Source organism: Colletotrichum godetiae (genome assembly GCF_030913485.1).
Source record: "Colletotrichum godetiae strain CBS 193.32 chromosome Unknown BDP55scaffold_2, whole genome shotgun sequence".
In the NCBI taxonomy this organism is placed as follows: Eukaryota; Fungi; Ascomycota; class Sordariomycetes; order Glomerellales; family Glomerellaceae; genus Colletotrichum; species Colletotrichum godetiae.
Window position 1 is genome coordinate 649,166 of NW_026851250.1, and position 16,982 is coordinate 666,147.

At 55.1% G+C, this 16,982-nt stretch overlaps 6 protein-coding genes across 6 annotated transcripts; 3 read left to right on the forward strand and 3 right to left on the reverse strand.

Annotated features, from left to right (window-relative positions):
* Positions 1–1,187: 1,187 nt before the first annotated feature.
* BDP55DRAFT_540092 (major facilitator superfamily transporter) lies at positions 1,188–2,590 on the forward strand (the record flags this gene model as incomplete). The annotated part of the gene is made up of 2 exons (XM_060568090.1): positions 1,188–2,242; positions 2,332–2,590. The coding sequence occupies 2 exons, from the start codon at positions 1,188–1,190 to the stop codon at positions 2,588–2,590; spliced, it is 1,314 nt and encodes a 437-aa protein (XP_060436132.1).
* A 242-nt stretch (positions 2,591–2,832) lies between these two features.
* Positions 2,833–4,397, reverse strand: BDP55DRAFT_689466 (indoleamine 2,3-dioxygenase; the record flags this gene model as incomplete). The annotated part of the gene is made up of 2 exons (XM_060576743.1): positions 2,833–3,886; positions 3,952–4,397. The coding sequence occupies 2 exons, from the start codon at positions 4,395–4,397 to the stop codon at positions 2,833–2,835; spliced, it is 1,500 nt and encodes a 499-aa protein (XP_060436133.1).
* A 1,241-nt stretch (positions 4,398–5,638) lies between these two features.
* Positions 5,639–6,766, reverse strand: BDP55DRAFT_129085 (uncharacterized protein). The gene is made up of 2 exons (XM_060565496.1): positions 5,753–6,766; positions 5,639–5,702 (listed from the first exon to the last, which is right to left on the reverse strand). The coding sequence occupies exon 1, from the start codon at positions 6,682–6,684 to the stop codon at positions 5,773–5,775; it is 912 nt and encodes a 303-aa protein (XP_060436134.1). The 5' UTR covers positions 6,685–6,766; the 3' UTR covers positions 5,639–5,702; positions 5,753–5,772.
* An 83-nt stretch (positions 6,767–6,849) lies between these two features.
* Positions 6,850–7,263, reverse strand: BDP55DRAFT_625965 (uncharacterized protein; the record flags this gene model as incomplete). The annotated part of the gene is made up of 1 exon (XM_060571561.1): positions 6,850–7,263. One exon carries the CDS (start codon positions 7,261–7,263, stop codon positions 6,850–6,852), a length of 414 nt encoding a protein of 137 aa, XP_060436135.1.
* Positions 7,264–10,642: 3,379 nt separating this feature from the next.
* Positions 10,643–11,532, forward strand: BDP55DRAFT_625966 (INO80 complex, subunit Ies4; the record flags this gene model as incomplete). The annotated part of the gene is made up of 2 exons (XM_060571562.1): positions 10,643–11,070; positions 11,130–11,532. The coding sequence occupies 2 exons, from the start codon at positions 10,643–10,645 to the stop codon at positions 11,530–11,532; spliced, it is 831 nt and encodes a 276-aa protein (XP_060436136.1).
* A 2,487-nt stretch (positions 11,533–14,019) lies between these two features.
* BDP55DRAFT_598910 (SPRY domain-containing protein) lies at positions 14,020–16,918 on the forward strand (the record flags this gene model as incomplete). Its single annotated transcript, XM_060571027.1, has 6 exons — positions 14,020–14,858; positions 14,914–15,137; positions 15,197–15,327; positions 15,560–15,806; positions 15,857–16,360; positions 16,412–16,918. 6 exons carry the CDS (start codon positions 14,020–14,022, stop codon positions 16,561–16,563), a joined length of 2,097 nt encoding a protein of 698 aa, XP_060436137.1. The 3' UTR covers positions 16,564–16,918.
* Between the last annotated feature and the right edge of the window lie 64 nt (positions 16,919–16,982).

Genomic DNA, 16,982 nt, shown 5'->3' on the forward strand with positions numbered 1-16,982 from the left:
AAACGGCCAGTGCCGATCTTCCCACCATGTACATGGGAATCTAGGTGTCTGAAGAAGTTCTTGCAGTCGCAAGTGCTTTATTCGATCACTCCGACCAACGAGGGGCAAAGCTACTGCGTGCTTGACAAAAGCTCGCCATACCTACTACTACTAATCCACCATACAACGCAAACATCGCCGAGGCATCTCACTCCCATCCTCTCGCGCTCGAAACATCGGCTACCCACAGCCGAGCGCGGTGTCGATCCACTCCACTGCGGAGCGGTAGCGGTAGCGGTAACGGTAGCCGACAAGCACATTCTGGTTAAAGAGGCTAGCCGCCATCATGGACATGACCAGCCCGCCCTGGATGGGTGTGGTGTGGGGTGGGAAAGCCGGACAACACCCGATTCATAATACGGCCAACATCCCCGGCAATTTTCCTTGTCGTCATTTTTTTTTTTCCCTTTGGGAACGTCTCTCTGCCATCTTGCCTTTAATGTTTTTACTTGCTTGGCTTTGCGGAGTCTTTAAGATCAAGTGACAAGACTTTGCCTTCCTCTCTCTGTACTACTACCGAGGTAGTTTGTTGGATTTTCCGTCTGGCCTTGAAATCTCGCGCCCTTCTCTTGTCGTATCCACATCGGCACCGACTCGGCGAAAGCTCATCGAGAAAGAAAGATGACCACCACATTACACGATCCGGAAAAGGATTCTTTTCCGCCAGAAGAAACCAAAAACCCGGGCCGCGGTGAGGATCAGAGTAGCAGCCAATCGAGCGACAGCGAAGATGAAATTACAGAGGTCGGTCGGAATGGAGACCGGTCCCGCAAGTCTGCCGATGCCGATGCCGACTCGGAGCGGGACGGGGAGGTAGATGGAGAGAGGGACCCGTCAGCCGGTGACGCCCCGGCGAGAACACGGTCCCGGGCCTCCTCCACCCGCTCCCGAGCCCTTTCCATCGTCGCCAGGTCAAAACGGCGAGGATTCCTTGCACGACTGACCACCATCCCGGAAGTGGACAATCCGTATAATTATACCAACAAGACGAAATGGACAATCACCTTGATCATCGCCCTCGCCGCGGCCGTCTCACCCATGGGCTCATCTATCTTCTATCGTATGTACTTTCACAATCACTTTCCAGAATACGGGAAGCGCATCCTTTTATGAGGTATACTGACAACATTCAAGCCGCCCTCACCGAAATGTCCAAAGAATTCGGCGTCACCCCCACAATCACAAACCTCTCGGTAGCATTCTACATGCTCGCAATGGCAATCTTCCCCCTCTGGTGGTCCTCCTTCTCCGAGACCCTCGGCCGCCGCACAATCTACCTCCTCTCCTTCGCTCTCTTCGTCCTCTTCTCCATCCTCTCCGCTGTCAGCGTAAACATCGAAATGCTCATCGTCATGCGCCTCCTCGCCGGCGGAGCCAGCGCCAGCGTCCAGGCCGTCGGCGCGGGCACCATCGCCGACATCTGGGAGCCACGCGAGCGGGGCAGAGCCATGAGCATCTTCTACCTCGGCCCCCTTACGGGCCCCCTGTTGGCGCCCATCATCGGTGGCGCGCTGGCGCAGCGGTTCGGGTGGCAGTCTACCATGTGGACGCTCGCCATCTACGGCGGTCTCGTCCTCGTCATGATCCTGTTCTGTCTGCCCGAGACCCTCGCGCGTCCCAAGCCCGCTGCTCTCGTGGTCTCGCAGCCTCGAGAAGCATCAGACGGGGGCGGCGAGAAGATTGCCCTGTCCCGTACAAAAACAACCGAATCCGTAAAAGTCCACTCCAAAAAAGCAGCCGCCTTTTTCAAAAAGTCCTTCATCGACCCCTTATCCGTCCTCCTCTACCTCCGCTTCCCCCCCGTCGCCATAACAGTCTGGTTCGCCGCCGTCACCTTTGGCGCTCTCTTCGTCGTGAACATTTCCGTTCAGGCGACGCTCTCACAGGCCCCCTACGGCTTCAGCGAGCTCATCATCGGCCTCTTTTACTTCCCCGCCGGCCTGGGCTACTTCCTCGCCTCCCTCCTCGGAGGGCGCTGGCTCGATGTCATCATGGCGAGGGAGGCGCGCAAGGCGGGTCGGTACGACGCCGACGGGAAGCTGATCCTGTTGCCCGAGGACAGGATGCGCGAGAATATCTGGATCGCGGCGACGGTGTACCCCGCGTCGCTTATTTACTACGGATGGGTTGTGGAAAAGGGCCTGTTCTGGTTTGTGCCGTGCATCGGTCTCTTCACCTTTGGCGCCAGCTCGATGCTCGTGTTGTAAGTCTTTTTGCCCCCTCTCACCAATGATGTCTGATTATCGCTTTTTCATCTTATCTCCGTTCCGGCTTCGGCTAACAGTTGCTTAGTGGCGCCGCCACGACCATGCTAACTGAATTCATGCCCAAACGGAGCTCCGGCGGCGTGGCGGTCAACAACTTTGTCAGAAACATTTTCAGTTGTATTGGTGCGATTGCGGCGCAGCCCGTTATCAACGCCATCGGCAACGGGTGGCTGTTCACGATACTGGGCATCTTTGCGTGGGTGTCGGGCTATATCTGCGTCTGGACACTGAGGAAGAAGGCCCCCGAGTGGAGGAAGAGCATGGACGCGGCGTTGAATCAATGACGAGGTTTATAGTTTGTTGCCTTGCGCCTCCTTGAAGTCGCATTCATCTTATGGCATGGCGACGGGATGGCACTTATAGAGGTTTTGAATAAAAGAATACTTTTACTTGAAATTGTATATGCTTCCGGAGAGACTAGCCAAAATGACACCGCCTCTCTACGGTAACCCTGCGCCCGCAGCTTATCATCACTCCCTTTGTCTAACACTCCCCCCCTCCATCACACCAGTCACCACAACCGCCATCAAGAACTCCCCTGCAGAACGGTGTTGACCCCCCTCTCAGCACAATACTTGGCAACCTCCTTCCTCAGCGTCATCTTCTGCCTAGCAACAAGATCCATCACATCCCTCATCTCCTCGCCCAGATCCCACTCCCCGCCAGCACCAGCCACGGCCCCATACAAATCCTCCATCTCGATCAGAATCGCCTCGAGCTGGTTCGGCAACCACGTGACGATCGGGCTCCCGCCCGTCGCCGTCGGGTGCGACGTGCGCTTGAGGATATACTCTCTCGCAAAGCACCAGTGTCGCCAGCGGAAATCACGTACCTGGTGCAAGATCAGCAGCCACAACCGGCGGGACTCCTTCACAGCCTCTTTCTCCTCGGCACCGAGGCTGTCGGCGGAGAGTTTTGTAGAGAGCGCGGCGTCCTTGAGGCCGACTTCGAGGGAGCGGTCCTTGACGTGCATGAGGAACTGGCGGTGGTTGCTGGGGCGGTAGGACCTGAAGTCCTTGAGGATCTCGGTGAGCGGGGTGTCGGGCATGGGCACCTGGAGGAGGTTGTCCATCAGGGGCACGATGGAGTCGTTTGCGCCCGACTCGCCGCGGAAGGACATTGGCTTGTCGTCGTTTACGCCCTCGTAGACGACGCCGTTGGGGAACATGCTCTGGCTGGTGATGCCGAAGATGAAGGTGCGGAAGCTGGTGTAGCTCTGCGGGCGGGACTTGTCCCACATGGTCTCCATTGTGTTGTTGATCTTGCGCAGGGCGGCGAGGACCTCGGACAGGCCCCGGTTGAGGGCTGCGCGGTCCAGGGCTGGGTTGGTGGGCGAGGTGGTGGTGGGGACGGAGGAGCGGAGGGCGGCCATTGTGCCTTTGACGAGGGGCCCCGTGTTCTTGACCATGTCGATGTGGACGAGGACGAAGCCTGCTTCGGAGGAGGTTGGGTCCAGGCCGTGCTCGAAGGCGCGGATGAGGCGGATGTTGGAGTATTCCATGCCCTTGGAGGGGTCCTCGAGGCGGTAGTTGTAGAGGGCGTAGGAGCCTGCGTATTCCATCCATGGCTTGAAGCCGGTGCTATTTGAAGAACGGAAGGTTAGATTTGATTTGCTCAAGCATCATATGAGAGAGGAAACACTTACAGATCAGCGCAGCGGGCAATGGGCATCGAAATGTTCCTCGGCAGCACGTCCCTTGCAAGCCCGTACCCTTCGCCACGGACGAAGCGCTCGTGGCAGGGCTCGAGCAGGTACGCGGACGCGAGGAACGAGTAGTCACGGTACAGGGCGTTCATGAGCGGCAGGTTGTCCTTGTACTTGTCAATGGCGTCCGTCAGGTCCGGGAACTCTGCGTCGACGGTCTCGCCGAGCTTGGAGGAGGCCAGGAGGCCGGGCGTGCCGTCGAGCTTCTTGACGGGCATGCGCGCGAGAATGTCCTCTAGGGGCGCGAACTCGGCGGGTAGGACGGCGACGGGGTCGGCGCGGGGCAGGAAGCCGCGGGTGGTGGAGACCATGAAGGCCGGGAGGGAGGTGTCTGACGCGCGGGGGTCGTCGAGGACGGGGAAGGGGGTGGAGTCGATTGAGCCCATTGTGATGGATAAGGTTGAATCGAAAACGTGGGGATAGGGTTGTCTGGGATGGGTTGGGGGAGATGTGTGTAAGTGCGGGTTGGTTGTATGTGGGTTACGGAATGATGATGGTGTGGTTGTGTGTGTGTAAGTGCGACTGATGTCTGGGGCAAGGGGACAGAAGAGTTTTGGGTTGGTGTAAGTCGACTCAGATGAGCTTCGATAAGATGCGTGTAAGTGAGATGGGTATGTAAAAGGATGCGGAAAATTCGCAAAAAAATGCCAAATAATTTCCAATCGAGCTGCTCAGTTGCTTCTCAGTGCAAAGGTGCTGAATGAGTTGGAGTGCAAGTTTGTTTCGTTGCCCTCCCGCCACTCGGCGCCGTGTATATAGTTCGTGGCCGGAATCGATTCCGGCCTCAAGTGAGGGGGTGCACCTCCGGCCATGACACGAATCCCCCCTTCCCTTTCCCTCCACCCCGTCCGCCGTGTCCGTTCGCTATTTCTGTTTGTCATATCATCCTAATCTCTGGTCACACGGGGTCATCTAGATAGCCAGACCCGAGATTCGCTCCCACCCTCTTCTCTCTTCCATGCTGGCCAAGCCCTTGCACTCCCGCCTTCCCAGCCATGATAAGCACAATGCCTCTGCACCTCACTGGTTCGCCATACCCTGGATTCTGCCCACATCGCGTATCACACCCTGATGACCTTACATGCATTCCTTCCTTTTCCTTCCTGAGCTAAATGTCTTTATCGGGCGTCGACGAGTCGTTTGTTGTTGGAGATGCCGAGTTTTTGTGGTTCTCGCAGGTCCGGTGCAGGCGCGCTGGGGACTGGAGCGGTGGTCGAGTATTGACTTTCTCTAGCCCCACTTATTGACCGATTATTGCCGGCGTGGCCGGAACCGTTCCGGCCTCTTGGCACACGGTCCCGGACTCTTTTTTCTTCAACATGGGGACTGAGACGCTAACAGGTTTCACACATAAATGAGACTGATAATTGTTAAGCTGATAAGGAAATTCTGCAGTGTTGCATTGAAATGAGAGTGCTTCTGTAATAATTTCATCCGGTGTGTGCCCGCCGGCTGTTGAAGGGACGATACACAAAACCCGGTCCAAGAATTTCCCAGCCGTTGCCGCTCTGGGAGTTGAGATATAAAAAAACAGTGTATGCATCTATCTCGCCTCGTATCCTCTTCGTGCCACATGCTTCTCATGCCAAATGAATGTCGTAAATAGTCATGAAACTCATTATCCGAAATTCGTCCATCATAATCTGTCGTTGTCCATCTTCATCCGTCAACGGTCTCTCTATCGTCGTGTACTGTGAAACGTGAGCCAAGGCGGTCATCGCATTTGAGCGATGAGTCCCACCTTAAGAAACCATCCGATCGTCAAATCCCCTCTTCATCGCGAACAAAGAGGAGCCCGGGGCCACTGGTCCCGTCCAGCGGATCACGACGCTTGACCCCCAGTTCCATCCAGGAATCGCGCGTCGTGAAGCCCACATCGGACTCGTCTTCCTCAGTGGTTGTCCCGTCGAACTCGACCCAAGGCTCCCAGTCGTCGTCTTCTTCAGTGTCTCGAGGCATGGTGGCAGTGACCCAACGCTCTTCATCTTCTTCGTCATCTGCCTCGTCGTCTTCCGCGACCGATCGACCAGCTCGAGGCACGGCTGTTGTCCCGTCCTCATAGACATACTCGGTGAAAGTCTGAGTGACCGTCGTCTTGCATCTCGTACCGGTCATGACGGACGTTCCGTATGCTGTGGTGAGTGGCCCGCCATCTCCTGTGTTCGTCAGCACGGGGTTGGGGGTAGGAGAACTTACACCTGGGTTGGCCGGACCATTGCCGGTGACGGTGGGCTGGACGTTGGACTGCACTGTCGACGAAGCAACCGGCCCCGGGTTGTTGACAGTGTTTGAAGGAGCCGGTGCCACAGTTCCACTAGCCGTGGTGCCGCCAGAGATGATCGCCGCCAACTGTCGCTCGATGGACTGGATGAGCTTTAGAAGATCTTGAAGGTCTTGCGGAGAAATCGAGATGCCGCTGGCCTGCCGCTTGGCGATAGTTGTTGTAGTTTCCACGATATCGGGTTTACGGTGACCACCGTTCCAGTTCCTCAAGAAGTTATCCAGCTGACTGTTCAGATCTTCCGCGGCCTGGCTCAAAGTTTGGAAATCAGTTGCTGAAAGCTGGTTGGAATCGGCATCGCTAGTTCGTCCCCGGAGAATTGCGCCGGACGCGCCCCGGAAGGCGACATGTAAAGCGACGCAGACATATAAAATTTTGCTGATAAGATGCATCTTGGAATGTTCAAGGTGAGTAAGAGATGGTTTCTCTTTCAAACAAGGTCTCGAGACTTCTCGAGCTCATGATATAGCTAGGTGGCGTTGCACACAATGTAAACATAGCAACGCATTCCAGAGAACATTCAATAGCCGCTGATGCAGATGCATTCCAAAGGTAAATCATCCCTCGGTCATTGACGGATCAACGGCGACCGTGAGTAGGGGGAAACAACGCTTGTGTCTTTCCAAGAATTGCCGTTCAATACCAAAGCAGGCAAACCTACTACTAGGACTGCCATAGCCTGGTTCACTATCCATGTCTTTCGTCTTTTGCTTGGCCTGCGGAGACAATGGATGATTGAATCGAGTAGGTAACCGCACGTCTAGACTGGCCGTGGCGATGAATGTGCCGCCGCCGGAAGATACTTTCCTGGTTGTGGAGCGCTGTAGGCGCAATGTTGAAATCGAGGACGCAAGCACAAGCTTGGCTTTGTGATGACGATGTGGATTTTGCTTCATGTCGGTGGTGGTAATCCGCTGTCGGGTAACACTCAGCAGGCACATGGAGCAGCTCAAGCATCCTTGGGAGACCATTGCGACCGGATGAATCGTGGTTTCGGGGAATGCCGTTGGTGAAGTTCGACACCGGCTGCACGGATCTCGTGAAACGAGGCAATCTACTTGATTGTGCTGATTGTGCGGGTTGGCTTTCGTGCTTTTCTCAGGTATCTCATGGAATCGGATGCTCTGCTCAAACAACTTGCTGGGGTGTTGAAGGATAGAAACACGCCGTTGAATGTTACTTTGATTTGGGAACCATCATTGTACTGGCGATAACCAGGTCTGGTGTGCTGTGAAACGGAGGAGTCTTTCTTCTTTCGTTCGTGTGGCATTATACGTTTTTGTACGGATTGATCGGAGCTGAGCTCTGACCTCATTTCCATTCTGGCTTGCACCACGCGGCCTTCCACTTCTGCTGGTGTCGGGTTGGGTTGTTTGGAATCCTGAAGCACGATTGGCTCTCGCCAAGTGGAATTGGAGTTGGGGTTAGAAGCATTTTTCGAACCCTTATGACAGGGAAGTGAGGCCACGGCAGACGCGGGAAGTTCTTGCTGGCCCCCTTTTTTCAATCATTAGGGCTACCCGAGGTCCAGTCTCACGACGTTTTCTTGCGCGCCGTATGTCGAGAAGCCGGTGTAATGAAAAGCCTTTTCATAATCATTTCGCGAGAAATTCTGATGCCAGAAGGTACCAGACCAAACAGTCCATGCGAGTGTATCGTGAGACATGATATGACCTCTTTGATGACTTACCCGGTGTCGAAATGAGGAAGGCGGCTTGTGAGGATGCCTTCAGCGATCAGCCGTTCTTATCAATGCCCGTTGAGGGTCCAATCTGAACGTGCACTGGTGCAAAAGCAATTGGCGGTCGCAAGGCGTCCATCTCGGATGGGCCTGGCAGTCGTTTTGCTGGTACTTTCCTCCACGTGCACTAGCATCAAGGGATTCCTGTCATGGTTGCTCGTGTCAATAGAGTAATTTTAAAACACAACTCATCACCTCGTGTGCTGACAATTGTCCATCGGCGTCCATGGTCTTCTGATGCAGCGGACACGGTTTGCTTCTGGAAGGCGAAATGATGACGAGAGAGATCCCAGAGTGACTAAGGTTCGGGCCCCAACGAGGGATCCAAGGGGATTCCAGGCTCAGCCGGGAGCCTGCAGGTCGCCATCACCAATTCAGAGTTCTGGGCCGCTGACCTGGACAAGTATCGTAGTTGGCCGGCCAAGCGCCGACCTGAGCCCATCGGGTCTGATGAGGACTTGTTAGTTTGGGACTTGAATTTTCTGTCGCCTTGATCCTCGCTCGCCGACCCATTCGTACCACTACTAGTACGGACAACCCGTATCCGTAGATCCCACAGTGGTTTTTTTCTCCATGGCGTTTTCGCACCAACGACGACAACAGCAGCCTTTGGCAGCTCTCTTACTTGGTCTGGGAATACCGCACAGGAAAGGTGAGAAGATGATATGGCCTGGGAGCTTGGTGCGTGATGCATCGATCGCCGACGAGGGGGGCGTGACAATGACCCAGATGCAAATAACCAAGGCGGCGCGGCGGCAGTGCTGATTGTGTCATGGTGCTGAAGGCTGAGGGAAATAATCTGCGATAGTACATAAAGTCTGAAAGGGTCATGGATCATCGGCCGGTGTACTGGGACGTCTTGTGTGGAGAAGAAGAAGAAGAAGAAGAAGAAGAAGAAGAAGAAGAAGAAGAAGAAGCAGAGGTAGCGTTCTATCGCCAATCTTCGAGTCAAGCGTTGCCCAAATGGGTAACAGACCGCTGGACCTTGTCGCGAGGTGCGAAAGTAAAGTGTTTCGCCTTTGCTGTGACAAGCAGTCGGGATGAATGGATGGGAGGATGCGGGTAGACGATAGACAATCGCCTGAGGCACGGGGATGTTCAGAATGTGAGGGAAAAGTCAAGGACTGGGCCGGGGAGAGGACGGGTATCATTACAGATGGTCCTGACGAGAAGAGATGAAGGCAATAAGGGGGAAAGAGGGGAACCCAAGGTGTGATGGGTGTGTGTGTGTGTGTGTGTGTGTCTGGTGTGGATATTACTGAGCTTCTCATCCCGAATGTCCTGCTGAGGTGAGGTCAGATGGCGAAATGGGGAAAGGGGGCAAAGGGAATAATTAAAGAAACTGGTGCAAAAATGCAGCGAGACAGACAGCCCAGCGTGCCTTCTACACGCACGCATCGTCAAAACCAGACCAATGGCCTAAAGCAAGGACGATAAAGTCCACGTTTTGCTGGCCCTGGTGTCGGGATTGACGTGAGGGAGCGCGGTGCGTGGATGGCCCCCGGCCGACGGACGGAGGGTGCCGCGGTACGTACCTTACTGACCTATGCCTTGCTACCCTTGAGGTTCACTTCCAGTTCGTGCTTGCCCAGACACCTAGACAGAGAGGCGGCTGCACATAAAATGGTACATGATCCCTGTACTCCGTATGGTTCCAAGATCCATGGATGGCAAGGGCGAAACTGTGCCTTGCGGCTTTCCTTCGATTTTGAACAAGGCACGCAGTACGGAGTACGAAGGTCATACCTTAGCTACCTTATGGTATCCGTACTGTTGTTCAGTGAGATCTTGGATTGGATTGGATGGATTAATGTACCTTTGTACCTCTGGAAGGGGGAGAAAAATCCACCCGTGCATCCCTTTCCGGCCACGGCCCCCCCATGTCACTGGTCGGATCTTCCACTCGCTTACCCACAACTGCGGCGCTGTGGCAGGTGCGCGAGAGGAAGCGAAAGCTGGAGGTCAAGTCTTGAGCGAGGAGAGAAACGGGAGCCCAGCACCACGCACCACGCACCCAGCACCACCGCGCACCCAACCCAGGCAGCATGAGAACCGTTTATTGTCACGCCGCCTGCTCTGGCGCTTTCTCGAAAATGAGACGCCAAACTTACCAGATGGATTCCCCCATAAAATAAAAATTCTCTTTATCCCCCTTCCCATCTTCTCATCCACCCTCCCGTTCCATCCATCGCCAAACCCCCATCGCCCATCGCCCATCACCGCCTTGCCTCGCCGTCGACTGTGCGAGTCGTCCACGCGAAATAATCTGCCACCACCCACGAGAGAGAGACAAGGACAGAACGCACCGCACCCAGAAGAATCCCGCACCGCACCGCTCACCACAAAATCCAACCCAACACCCACCACCGCCCAAAACCTTGCCCAATCCTTTACCCATCAGATCACAACTCGGGGCCCATTGGATGCCCGGCCCGTCCGCCACCCCATTCATCAAAGCAGCTATCTCCGACAAAGCCATCACTACCTACTAAGCTTCCTGTCGCCGCGCCGCCAAACTTCACCTCTTCACCCATCCTTCATACGTTCAATCAGTCTTCGCCCTCACCACCCAACCCATCCCCATACAGCCCGCCTAAAACCATCTCGAAATGGCACCCACCGCATCCGTCAGTCGCCGCAAGTCCAATGGAGGCAAGGGCGGCCTCGTTATCACCCTGACTGTCGACGCCGACAAATTGAAGCGGACCCTCGATCCCAGCTATGTAAAGGAAGACTCGCCCGTCAAGATGGACGTTGAGGAAACGAATGGAAACAAGGAGACACAAGAAGCGCAAGAATCACCCGCCACATCAGCCACGTTGCCAGCCCCTGCTGTCACGAATGGCGAGACTGCGTCCGACTCGAATCCCGGCACGCCCGCTGGCGATGGAACTCCAGCACCCACCTCCATGGGCCCTCCTACCGAGGGAGTCAAGAAGAAGGGTATCAAGCGTGGTGCTGCCGCTGCCAATGGCCTTGGCCCTGACGGACAGCCAAAGGTCCGCGGCAAGCCTGGCCCTAAGAAGAAGGCGAGACTGTATGTTTACCCAAATTGCACACTGCCTATATAGAATGCCTGCTAACATCATCATATAGTGAGGATGGAACAATCGACCCAAATGCCCGCGGCGGTGCCGGTGGACACAAGCTGGGCCCCAAGGCCAACCAAGGTGCAATCAACGCCGGTCTACGGGCTCTCGACCGAAGCGGCAAGCCCTGCCGCAAATGGGCGAGGGGCGGTTTCGTCCTCAAGAGCTTCACAGGTATTGTCTGGGAGGTTCCTCGATGGACCGCGCCACCCAAATTTGTTCCGGAGTCCACCACCGAGGACTCTGCCGCCGCCTCGGCCGACAGCAGCACCAAGGAGAACAAGGAAAATGATCAGATCAAGAGCGACGCCAACAGCGCCGTCAACAGCGGCGCCGACGTTGAGATGCGGAGCGCGCCCGGCAGCGTTTCGGCAAGCTCACCGGCCCCCATGGCCATCTCTGCTGCTTAGTAGCAGCGTCATCGCATGCGACTTTTCTTTCGTCGGGAGGCGTTGGGACGTCGGGATGTCGAGGAAGGCCCTCGACAAACGTTCTGAACAGCTTGGGAGTTATAAGGATTAGGAGGGAAAATGATTGCAATATCTGGCCAAGGCTTATATGGTCCATGCAGTCTTTGGATCGAAACTCATTGCGCGGCATGAGACCGCTGGCGTTACGGAAACACGGTATCATGGTTCAGCGCGTTAGCTGCCATGGGGATTACGGCGTTTGCCTGGACAGGCACAGAGTGTATACTATGAGGTTGGCGCTTGCAATGGAACGAACATCGGACATAGAATTGATGCCATTCCAAGTAGTACATGGACTTTAAACTAATTTTGAGTGTGCGACGCATCGTGATTGAGGGTAGCTCGACTCGGTAAAAGGAGCCGGCTGGGTTATTAGGTGAGGCTGTGCCGAGACCCTCGGATGTAAAAAGTCCCACTTGGGCCGGAGATGAAGCATGGATGCGAAGTGCTTTCGGCTGAGGAGCTCTGGTTGGGGAAGATGAAGACCTTGACGGCTTGGACAGGTAGGTGCCTTGAGTATGTATGCACTGACCATGGCGACTGATCCACCCTTGGTTGGCCATGCCGCGCGGTCAGCGTCTTACTCTTTTGCTCACTTGGATTGAGTGCATCGTAAAATCGTCGTGATGATGATTGCTGCTCGGCCAGCGCGTCGGGTGTGACGGTCGGCAAGGTAGGCACGGATGGGCGTTGCTGATGCGATTCAGCGAGGCATGTGGGAACCCACCATTCGGGAAAGAGTGTGCGGGAGAAAAAGCACTGGTCACTCCCTTTTCATGATTCCCCTCCCCCCCATCCAGATCGTTTGCCTCTTTGTGATGGAGGATGGCCGGGAAAAGGGACGTTGGTGGTTGGTGTTGGCCACGTGATATTAGGTAAGCGCACGTCTCGAGCTTTGTTGGATCCGGCTGAGTAAGGTAAGATACCTAGCTACCTTACCTACTACGTAAGGTACGGCAATGGAGGAGGAGCATGGGAGCCCAGACAACCTAGATGGAAACTGAGGCACCTGGCACCTGGCACCACTGCATGACGACAACGTTTCTTCTCCCCCATTCCCATCCTTTGAGCCCGGCTTGTAACGAACGCCTCGGTTACCTTATCAAAGGGCTTCTTTGTTCATCAGTGTATCGAACATTATGCTCACATAGTTTTGGATATCTACTGTACATGAGAACAGTTCCTGCAGAAACAGCCCCGTCATGTTGCCAACCGCAATCCGGAGATGCTTCCTTCTGGAGCCGCGTGTTTCGCTTCCAAGACAAGCGGAACATACCTTGCTCTATCGACAGTCCACGGGCACACTCTTGACTCTTCGGTCTACACAGTGACTGGCCAAGCTAGTCACCGATAGCACCGTGCCAATGATCCCTGACAAGTCTCGCCTGCAGTAGGGGGGATCCTGCGGCTGCGTCCAGCTGCGACTGGCCATCCCGTTCGGCGCCTCAACTGGCGGGTTAGCCTCTAACAGTGACCTGCTCTCGTGATTGTCTATGCCTTCCATGCTTAGGTATTAGCGGCGTCTTTGCACTGGGACGACGGGTGGGACACGCTCGGAACATGGCCAAGCCAACCTAACTAAGCAGCCCAGCCCAGCCCAGTACGGAGTACCACTGCACCTCAGCCAAACACTCCAGCACACCAGGCCCTCTCCAGTCTTGACCCGGGGGCGCCTATCATTTGTCCGCGCGCTGGACCTCACCTCCGTCACTGCACCGCACCGCATCGCTACCGCACGTACCTACACACTCCACACATTCCGTCCAACACTACCACCACCTCCTCCACCAACACCAACCAACCTTGCCTGGCCTGCTCTTCCCCGACCTCACGTAACCAAGGTACCTCGCCAGCAATCCCGCTCCTTGCCGGTACCTCACCTCACGCTGTCACCTGTGTGCCGCTCACGTCTCCACACAGCGATAGCACCCCGACCTGACCTCACTCAACCCCCATCTTCCGATCTCTCATCACTGCGTTATCATGATAATCGAACTATCCAGCACCGCATTTTAGCCACCCCCTTCCGAACGAACGACTCGTCTCGCGCGGCTGTTTTTCACTTCCTTTGGTACGCCGGAATTGACCTTGACCAAGGTACTTCACCGTTACCCGGCAAACCATCTCCACACCACATCATAGTAGTTGCCTCTCGACAGATCTGAACCTCCGTCTTAGCACGCCATTCCGAACCCGATTGCTCCTTGGACCCCCGACTAAAGTCCCGTCACTCAGACCGACCACCCTTTTAGACCCATTCGAGACCCCAATACTCGATACCCAGACAGAGACACGCCTGCCACCGGATACTCTTCCTAAGAAGCTCGGACTGCGGCTTCTCGGTGGCATTGCGAAGCTCCTCTTTACCTACGAGACGTCACGGGTGCGCGACCTGGTCGACCCCTCTACGAACCTCGACCCCTCACCATGACGAACCCGTTCCATGGTTCTGCACACTACACAGAATCAAACACACCTACGGGAAGCTCTGGTCTTCTGCCGCGCCGCTTCTCCTACGCTTCAGTCGTTTCCGGTGCACCACCGAACTATAACCCGCCCTACCTCTCCCACCCCGGCCGAACTTCTGTCATCTCCCAAATCCTCAACAACTCCGACGACATCACCTTCGAGCCGGCCTCGGCTTACCACGATTCGAGCAGGAGCGGCGACATGGACGCAGACAGGAATGGTGCCAGTCTGAACGGCGCGTCCGCGCGGTTGTCGCGGGGTGCCAACAACCTACCATCCTTTTCGAGGGTCTTTGATATGTTCATGGCGAACCCGTCAAGCGAGAATGGGGGATCAGGCGGCGCAAGTGGACACGGCGGTTTCTTTGTGCCATCGTATTTGACTGGATCGACATACGTACAGCGGCTAGAGGAGGCGCACTTTGCAAAGGTACAGGCGCAGAAGGAGTCCCAAACGGCCCAGGCACAGCCCGGCGGAAACCTGACGACAAGCGCGAGCAGCGTCAGTCTTCACAGCAAGCCAACTTCCCATCGAGGAGTGAATTACGACGTCATTGAGAAGGCTACCGCGTTCGAGGACGATGAGGCGTTTACCCCGTTACCTACGAGGTGGAATAGGGACGACAAGTACGGTGCTCTCGATATTCTTTCAGACGGGCTCGAAGTTCGGTACATTGGGCCTCGGGGCCAGACGGAGCGGGATCACGAGGCGTTCAGTATACGTGCAGACAACCCTATGCCTCCACAATGCGGTATCTATTACTTCGAGGTTCAGGTTTTGTCTGGCAAACGGGATGAGTAGGTTTTGGTATCTGTTGCAGGATCCCTGGCAAGTGTTCTGACATTTTGTTAGCATGACGATTGGCATCGGGTTCTCAGCCAAGACGGTGGCCCTCTCAAGACCTCCTGGCTGGGAGCCGGACTCGTGGGGCTACCACAGCGACGATGGCCACTGTTACGCTGGGCAGAATGGCGGTAAGAACTATGGGCCTCCGTTCACTGCGTCTGATGTGATCGGCTGTGGTGTCAACTTTCGCACTGGCTGTGCTTTCTTCACAAAGAACGGCCACATGTTGGGTATGTCTAGATTGCATTTCAGTCTCTCACCCCTATTTATGGCTGACTCATTTCATTAGGCACTGCTTTCCGTGAAATCGGAAAGGGCAGCAGTCTCTACCCAACGGTCGGTCTTAAGAAGTCAGGAGAGCATGTTCGTGTCAACTTTGGCCAAACACCCTTCGTTTTCGACATTGAGGGCATGATGACGGTCAGTTTTGTTTTTTTCTTGCCTCTACTCTCAGAACCTGCTGTCGTTTGGGTATCATTTTACGATCATGCTGCTCTATGCAGTAACCCGTGCGGTTGACACTTGTCGGCCGCAGAGCTGCGGCCACAGTGTTCCACTACGGATGCATGACAGTGGTGTCCTACTGTGATGGCAGTACATATCATCTTCGTCACTGTTGGGGAGAACATCACTAATTTTACCGCCATAACAGAAAGAAAAGGAGGGCATCCAGAGAGAGATCTCGGAGACGAGTACAGCAAGCTTAGCACCAGCAATGAACGAGACAGAACTGATACAGGCGCTTGTCCTGCAATTCTTGCAGCATGACGGTTATGTAGAAACAGCAAGGGCGTTCGCGGAGGAAATCAACGCAGAAAAGAAGGCACTCAGTCTTGACCCGAATGCTCCCATCGAAGGAATTAATGTTAAGGACGACGAGCATGCCAATAAGCGGCAAAGTGAGTCGAGCTTCCGGTGAGGAGGTCGTCCATATGCTAACAAGATGCAGGAATCAGGAGAGCTGTACTAGAAGGCGACATCGATAGGGCGTTGAAGCACACCAACGCCTTTTACCCCCAAGTTCTCAAGGATAACGAGCAGGTTTACTTCCGGCTTCGCTGTCGCAAGTTCATAGAGATGGTCCGAACAGCCGCCGAGATGAGGGCTTCGTCAGAATCCAAGAAGAGCAACGGTCAAGGCGGTGATCTAGGCGCCCAAGCCATGGATCTTGACGCCAATGGCAACGAGAACGGCACGTGGGATCGGATGGACACTGAAGATTCCAACGAATCAACTGTCGATATCAACGAGCTAGAGATAGCAACTCTGCTCTACGGCCAGGAGCTTCACGCCGAGTTCAAGAACGATCCTAGGCGGGAGGTGACGAAGCACCTTGCAGACATTTACGCGCTCCTTGCCTACGCGAACCCGCTTAAGGAGAAGGACGTTGCACACCTGCTGGATAGGAAAGGTAGACTCGCGGTGGCAGAGGAGCTCAACTCCGCGATACTATGTGAGTCTCAGTGACACCGGATGCGTGTTGCCTCGTTACTAACGTAAATAGTATCATTGGGCAAATCTTCTCGTGCTGCGCTCGAAAAGGTCTACGCCCAGACGAGCGTACTGCTTGACGATTTGCGGGAAAACGGCGGACCAGGCGCCTTTGTTTCCTTACAGGACGTCATCGAAGATATCCCCAAGTCCCAGCCTTTCTAGAGTCTGGTGTTTATGAGCCAGCCTCAACGCTGCTTTGCTGTACAGGCTTTTGAGGGGTAATCTCAGATGGTACTCCACCAAATTCCTCCCCTTTTGCCCTTGTGTGAATTATTAGAAGACGCGTTCCCCTTCCACTCTTGTGCGCTTTGTTTTTTTTGTTTCTTACGATCATATCATTGGCGTCAGGCTTCGTCTTGGAGTGGGAATGGAGACTATACTGTCCTGGTTTTTTCGCGGGGGTTCTTGCATTGGCTGATGCGGCAGAGGAAGGGTTTAAGTCTACATAGGCCTGTCGGCCCCCCTTTGGGCGGAACGAAGCCGCTGCACAAATAAATACATTTTCAATCACTTGGTGGCATCGGCTTTGCAAGGTCTGGTGATGCGTTCTATGCTGTCGGTATGACCCGTCATGTGTGACG

Bases quoted from the DNA above. Each gene is read 5' to 3' on its own strand.
- BDP55DRAFT_129085 (XM_060565496.1), bottom strand. From the start codon at position 6,684: ATGCATCTTATCAGCAAAATTTTATATGTCTGCGTCGCTTTACATGTC.